The 7688-nt window shown below is 36.2% G+C and overlaps 1 protein-coding gene across 3 annotated transcripts; it reads right to left on the bottom strand.

Annotated features, from left to right (window-relative positions):
* Nucleotides 1-227: 227 nt before the first annotated feature.
* On the bottom strand, nucleotides 228-6537 carry LOC136208307 (nuclear transport factor 2-like). 3 transcript variants are annotated; one of them, XM_065999133.1, is made up of 9 exons: nucleotides 6317-6537; nucleotides 5046-5229; nucleotides 4508-4802; nucleotides 4175-4410; nucleotides 3922-4099; nucleotides 3555-3676; nucleotides 3387-3452; nucleotides 1022-1085; nucleotides 228-889 (listed from the first exon to the last, which is right to left on the bottom strand). In XM_065999133.1, the coding sequence occupies exons 2-9, from the start codon at nucleotides 5223-5225 to the stop codon at nucleotides 549-551; spliced, it is 1482 nt and encodes a 493-aa protein (XP_065855205.1). In that variant the 5' UTR covers nucleotides 5226-5229; nucleotides 6317-6537; the 3' UTR covers nucleotides 228-548. The 3 variants fall into 3 exon arrangements, with proteins under 3 accessions (XP_065855205.1, XP_065855195.1, XP_065855211.1); XM_065999123.1 differs by having other exon boundaries at nucleotides 5046-5226; XM_065999139.1 differs by having other exon boundaries at nucleotides 228-868; nucleotides 5046-5226; nucleotides 6317-6536.
* Nucleotides 6538-7688: the final 1151 nt, after the last annotated feature.

Below are 7688 nucleotides of genomic sequence, written 5' to 3'. Positions count from 1 at the left end.
TTTTTTTTTGCCAATAACTTTTAAAAAGGCGTAGGTACTAACATTAATTTGCTTATGTTATATGAATAAAAAAATAAAACTTGTGCTTCAGATGAGGCCATCATTGATGGTCAGTTGAGTAGGAAAACAAATACTAGAATTTAAGAGCTCCAAACCCATGCCACAATAATTATGAATAATGATTACGATGTTAAACATCTCATAAAACTTCAGATAAGAGCATTAAAAAAAAAAAAGGAAAAGTCCAGAGATTGAAAGAAACAGCATTCTTGGAAATTGATAAATCCATTGAAATGTTGATTGTTACAGCTAGCTAGCCGATGATTACAACTGTGCAAATTTCACTATGGTACCATCATAAGAGGTTAACTAATAAAACATCAGCTTAGTTGCTGATTAATCAACCTATTCTTTTTAATACTTTAATAACTATTCCAACTTCTCTCTCATCTAAAACCAATTCACAACCCAGTCAATTTCCTAAAACACCAACCAAAACCTTAATCCAATTCAATACTATTCTGCCAAAAAATTCAACCTGTTATGTTTTATGTAGAATTACTGACAAGCTTTTGCCCGCTTGAACGGCCCCCTCTCCCTCTACTTTGATGGTAACCTTCACCTCTCCCGGAACTCCTGCCTTGACCTCCTCCATATTCACCCCGGTTTCCATATTCATTCCTGCCCTGACCTCCTCCATATTCACCCCGGTTTCCAATTTCATTCCTGCCTTGACCATTGAATTCACCCCGGTTTCCAAATTCATTCCTTCCGGAACCCCGACCACCAACATAGTTTCCACGACCTCTAAAACTGTCACTCCGAAATCCTGTCCTGCCAGGAGAGAACCTACCTCTTCCGCTACCAACTGCAAGAGGCACCCCCAACTCTATAAGGTAATGAGTTTGATTATTCAGCCATATCAATATCAATCAACATGACAAAACCTTTTATTATGACTATAATTTAATCAATTCCAAGAAGAATAGACACTAGATACGGAATAAAGCTTCTCACTTACCTCGAGTAGAAGTTCTCTTCATCTCGATAACTGCTTGACGCCCTCCAATAGACATGGGCGATGCCTGAAATAGAGAAAGCATCTTCTACTTTAATTTCCATAGCAACCACACACATACAGAACAAATCATGCAACAATTAGCCACTAAAACATAACATGGTCTATATCCAGCTTCTTAATGAGTTTCAAATGAAGGACAAAAACAATGTGGTTTTAACAAAATCCATCATATGATTGGAAGTAAAGATCTTTTTTAGTATTTTATAACTGTTTAAAAGTTTAATTCGAATATATATCATGTTATAGGAGGTAAAGTATTAAATACTCTGAAAAACCCGAACTACTAGTTAGTGGCATCATAAGACTACTTTCATCAAGCTGAGACACCAAGTTGAGGCACAACCTTAATAACAGGAAGCATACAAGTGTAACATCAGAAATTCAAATGCATATACAATGTGACATGTTGAAAAAAAAAACTTTAGCCAAGATGATATCTCCAGAAGCAGTGCATTGCGATCCTTGCAAGGAAAAAAAAAAAAAAAAAAAAAAATCTAACAAAAAAATGGTTAACCAAATGTATTGGCTTATATATTTGCAGTTAAGTCTTTAATATCATATATAATTAAAGTGAAGATATAATAATAATAATAATGTACTGTTGATCTGAGTGATAAGGAGTTGAATATCTGCTTGTCAGGTTTGAGGTTCGATTCCCCACTCCATCAGAATTTAGCCCTTATTGGTAGGTAATCTGTAAATTTCACTTTATAAATCCTCATCGAGGTATGTGGTTTGCCCTGACCTTAGGAGTAGGTAAGCCTACCCTTACCTTTAATCCGTTCTAACAGTTGGTTCACAGAATACTCATGGAAAACCAGTCAAAATAGAGCACCCTCACAAGAATTAGCTATTACCATTTAGGTTTAAAGAGGAGAAACCCTAAACTTAATACATGGGATTGGGAATACAGGAAGGAATAGAGGTGCCTGGTGTTCATCAACTTGAGCAACGAGATCCGAAGAGTTCCTACTTGGGACTGTGGTTGCATTTCTCCTGAGAGTTCATACGTGGGACTGTGGTTACATTTCTCTTAAAGGTTTTCGGTAGATTTGTTCATGATGAATCATGCCTGATGTCATGTGAGACCATCTTCAAATCATCAAGAGAAAAGCAGCTCAGGATCATGTATTTCATCAGTCCCCTACTCTTTCCAGATTTACATACAAATCTTCCAATTCTCTCTTATGAAATATGGTGTACAAAAGTCAATATATGTCCATCCTCAAACCTATCTGACTACAGGTCATTTCATCCAGATTCACACACACTCATCCTTGATCTGATATTATATGCACAAAGGTTCACACAGAGTAACCTTGACAAAACTTTAAGGTTCCTGCCTGCCCCATCTCATCACTCAATCCTTTGTTCAGCCAGTAACTATTCTTCTAGATAACCCAAAATCTGACTGGGTAACACATTCTCCATTGCCCTAGAACCAGTAGGATCAACAAATAAATAGATGTCTTTACTCCAATTCTCAATTCCAGTCTGACAAAAGAAAGAAGTTTTTAAATGCAAAAGATCATTCGAATTTTTACACTCCCATTTTTTTTTCTCGGTGAGAATACCATCAGACAAAATGAATTTCTTCAGTGTACTTCCGGCTTGACATTCCAAACTATATATAATACATGCACTGATTCAATAGACCATCTGATACACGATGCCAACTACAAGCTTAAAGCGGCCACTAACGTTTTCTAAGTTTCAGGTCTAAGTACTAAATTCAACAGAGATAACTGGATGCCAAGTGAATATAAGGATAACCACTAAAAAGAGTTGTTTCAAATTCAAAATACTGTACCGAATTTTTGTAGACAGACACCATCAGTTGGTTTGCCACATCCATAATGTCATAGAAATAGATAAAAAGTAATTAAGGGATTGATGAAAATGTCTCCACATTTGAGTTTTCATATTGACTTAAACAATACAAACCCACCAAAACAAGTAAACAGCAACATTTTGGTTTATTTTTCAAATGCAAATGAAATTTCCACTAGCTTTCAATTCAATAGATGATTTATCAAAGATGATGTTCTCAGAGTAGCTACTATACAACTACCAGAGAAGAAACGGGTGCACTAATATACAGACAAATGGCCAGAAAAAGACATTAATGTTTGCAATGGTAGAAAGAGGAAAAAAAATATAGCTTTGCCTTTGCATATAGTTGAAATAAGCCAACTTGAATCGAGTTAAAAAATAAAAAAAGCGGCCTGATCACCATGCAACACTAATGTTAAGAATGTATCAAAACAAAATACAAGAATTAAAGTTTGATTGATCAAGGACAAACCTGGATAGCATTGTTCATGGAGCTCGGAGAATCAAATTCAACAAAACCAAAACAGTATCCCTGTTGCTATAAAAACAAAGTATATTTCAAATGGTAACCAATAAGTTCTTACCAAGCAAAATAAATTGATACAAATACAATACGCTGTGTAATGCATTAGAGACCAACCTTATTGTATCTAACTTGAATGCCTCCTTGCTTAATTGGTCCATATTTCTTAAACTCTGTCTCAAGCTGAGCAGGCATCATATTATAGGGCAAATTACGAATGTAAACTGAGTGACCTTCAACTGACATATAAAGCAATCACTATAAGTACATATGATAATGAGATTAGATCCTTAAAATTGCAATACATGAGACATGCAAAAAGGCGATAGCATTCATGTGAATCATATTTGAGTTGGAACTCAAGGAATAAGACTTTGCATAGTTAGAAGCACTTACTAAAAGAAAATTATAGATGGAAAGAGCATGTTATAAAAAAAATGCCTAGATCATATGCATGATAATGAAAAAAAGGGCAACAACGCACCTTCCCCCTGAGCATTGCTACTTTCAGGGGATTCATTGCTACTTGGCACTGATGTTTCATGTTCTGTAACAGGTGCTGCAGGCACAGGTTGGTGTTGTGGTTTCTTATGGGTCACTTTTGAAGCATTAGTTGGTACATAAACTTTTGTTGGACCTGAAGTCCCTTTTTCCACCTTAACCTACAATGGTTATTGAAGAGTAAGAAGCTATTCATCGTAAATGCCTGACAAGCAAATATTCAGCTTTAAACTCACAATTGATGCATAAGATTTCTTTGGAGCGTCCTCCTGGGTGATAGAGGGACCTGATTCAACCACTATAGAAACATTGTTCCCATTGGAATGAGAATGGGATTCTAAAACGATCTCTTTTTCATGAATTAGCTGTTCTGCAGAGTCCACTGGCTCATTAGCTTTCTCAGCAATCTTATCCTGTTCGACTGCTAAGGTTTCCGGGTCTGGTGCAGAAGGATCAAGAACACGAGAAGGCTCTGGCGACAGATCAAATAACCTTAGATATTTGTGAAAGAAATAGACAGACACCATGACAACAAAACTAAAATCAGATGTTTTTCCAACAAATTTTACCAGAATCTGGGATTACAGGTACTGTAGTGGTGTTATCAATACCATTAACAGTATGATTCTCCAATGGTTCACTGTCTTCCACAAATCTGAAAACATCATTGAGAACAAAATACCCATTGTCTTGGGGTGCGAGAAAGAATGACTGTGCAAATTTCCTTTTCAAGTTGTCCTTGCCCATCAAGGATCCAGTAACTAACACAGTAACCCCATCCTTGTAGGATTTTTGAGCGTCTGCTGTTTTAATTTCCGCTGTATAGTCCTTGAAGTTCAAGGACAGTACCTTCTCATTGATACCCTGTTCAGCATAGAGAAGAATGCCAGCCTTTAAACAAATTTGATAGTTAAAGAGGAATAGATTAAATGGAAAACGAAAAAAGCAAATACTGGATTCAACAATTGAGAGATTTTTGGCCTTCTTGACTTTGGCCAAACGCTCAAATCTTAGAAAGCCACAGAGAAGAAGACTATAAATTGAAGAAACCAAATTATCCGACACCCTGAAAGTTTATTCATGAACGGACTCCATGAAGACACTTACTTGCATGGTTGCCACTGTTGTCATTTTACCATCTATATCTGGCCGGCTTAGCACACTTGAGTCTTGATAAAATCTATGAACCAACTCTGGAGATGTGTGAAGAATATGGTAATACTGCTCAACAAAAGCATTTCCAACCACTTGAGCACTAGGGGTAGCTGGATTGTTTTGCGATGCCATTCTGCTAAAAGAAACAGGGAGAAAATTTGTAACAGCATTTCCAATCCTTGTGATGAATAAAAATTGTAAAAAACATACAACTGAAACAACTGCATTTTCTGCTAGTTAGGTTAAGCAAATTACGTTTCAAAAGTGTAACTAAGAGTTAAAGGTAAAATACAAACTTTACTCAGAATCACAAACTCATACAATTAAACAAAAAGTGTTAACAGGCTTCTAAACCTGAGCATAAAAGCACACATCATCTCATTTTAGCACCAGCTCCAACTCACATGTCTTTGCTCACATAAAACAGCATTCTAGCAATGCCAAAAATCTGGAAGAGGAGTCCCCTTTTGCTATACCTTTGTATAGAAAAGGTCTTCATGCATATATACATTGTTCATTCATGTTCAGATATCCATGAAGACCTAAATAGCAACATCCAACAAGGAAAAACAATGCTGCCTACATATGTATAAAAAAAACTTCTGAAAATTGGGGGCAGAAAAAAAAAATGCTCCCACCACTGAAGTAATGAAAAACTATTCCTAAAATAAAACATAAATCCATCTATATATTTGTGGACCAATGGATCAAAACAGGGTAGACAAGTAAAGTGGCATCCTTAAAGAAACCCTAATATTCAAGTAATTAACAGACCTATTAAAACACAGTGTGACTTCATAGTCTAACAAGTCACAGAAAATTCCAAACTTTTCAAACTAAATAAGACAAAAGAGATTACCCATCAACTTACTACATTCCTCGGATCCAAACACCACGGAACTCAAAAACTAAACCCTAGACTCCTCTCGGAAAGAAAAACCTGAAGTTCCCATAAGCGCAAGCAACAAAAATTAAAGAATCCATCAACACCACCACCAACATTGACAGAGCCGGTCGAAATTAAAAATAAAATAAATCAACTATCATCATTAACGTCTTGACACTACCTATGTCTGATCAACAACGGAGAAACGAAGATAAATAAACCACATAAAAACTATTTACAAAACCATGAAATGAATGGCTCAAATGCACTACGTAAACAAACGAAAAAACAAAAAAATGGGAGTGATCTGGAAAAACATGAAGAGCCAGAATATTACCTGATAATGGAAGTGTTAAAGCTTGGAAGAAAGAGATTTACAGCTAGGTCCAAGAGTAGATAGAAAGGAGGAGAGGAGAAAGAAGTGAAGAACAGTCAGCGAACGGAAATTTGACGAAACCCACAGCTATCAATGAATCGTTGTGAAGTATGAAGGTATTATTTACACTTGTGTAGGGGCACAATTCTTTGGTTTCGGTTACAGTGATCAAGCTTGTCAATTTCTTGGGTTTCTTTGTCCTTGTCTTGGATAACATTATCCTTATTCCTGCGTACTGCTACTCAGTTGCTAGCTAGTCTAGGCTGGGCTAGGTGAGCCCGTATGAACCAACTATTCTTCTCTCAGCCTAAAGCCCAATACCAGAAAGACCATAGGTAAGTAAATTGTAATAAAATTTAAAAAAAAGACTTAATACATCTTTAGCCCTTTATAATTGTCCAAAAAAATTGTAGTTTGAAAAAGTTATTTATCCCTGAACTTACTTAAAATGATCAATTGACTCTTTAAAATATACCAATTAGTCCTCTTAACTTTCTTAAAGTGATATATTAGCTCTCTCAACTTACTTAAAATATACATATTTCAACTTTTTAAAAATCTCTCATTACTTCATCTCGTGGATTTTAAAGGATTAACTGTTCAATTTAAATAAGAGTCAATACAACACTTTTACAGTTTAAGGATCACTTGGCATTTTAGAACAAGTTGAGAGGCGCAAATATATTAAACCTACAAAAATGTTTTAAAGAGAAATTACATACCATACCATGTTCTGAAAACATATCCAAAATATAATATTTTTTCTTTTTTCTTTTTTTTTTATTGAAACAGAGGATGGAAGCGGGGTGCGGAGACATCCCAATTAGGTTGGCACCCCTCCGACGTCCCCAGAGCCCGACCTCAAATATATAAATAAAATAAAAATTACAAAAGTGAGACAAAGTTAAGTAAAATGATACAAGATATTACCATTATGATTGATCCTAACCAAACTATCACAAGAAGGCGGATGTGAGTCCCACCAACGAGCTTCATTACTGATTCTACCAATATTTGCGAGGCGATCGACGATCATGTTTCCTACTTTATAAACATGGGAGACCACAAAATGCATGGATTATAGGAGGTCAAGACAGAGATGCCATTGTTTGAAGTGTTGCCAAGGGATGACGCCTGCTTTGTTACGGAGTAGCGTGATGATGTTTACAGAGTCACTTTCTAGCCATAATGAGTTCCAACCCCGTGTATATGCCTCTTGAATCGCGTGGAGTGCCGCCTCCAATTCTGCAATATGGGCAAAGGTGTTAGTCGAAGGATGTGTGAATGAACCTACTGTGCAGCCATCCGAATTGCGGAAAACTCCCCCACAGCC

This window comes from Euphorbia lathyris, chromosome 1 (genome assembly GCF_963576675.1).
Source record: "Euphorbia lathyris chromosome 1, ddEupLath1.1, whole genome shotgun sequence".
Taxonomy (NCBI): domain Eukaryota; kingdom Viridiplantae; phylum Streptophyta; class Magnoliopsida; order Malpighiales; family Euphorbiaceae; genus Euphorbia; species Euphorbia lathyris.
The sequence above is the reverse complement of the archived record's forward strand: the minus strand, read 5'-3'. Positions and strand labels throughout refer to the sequence as shown.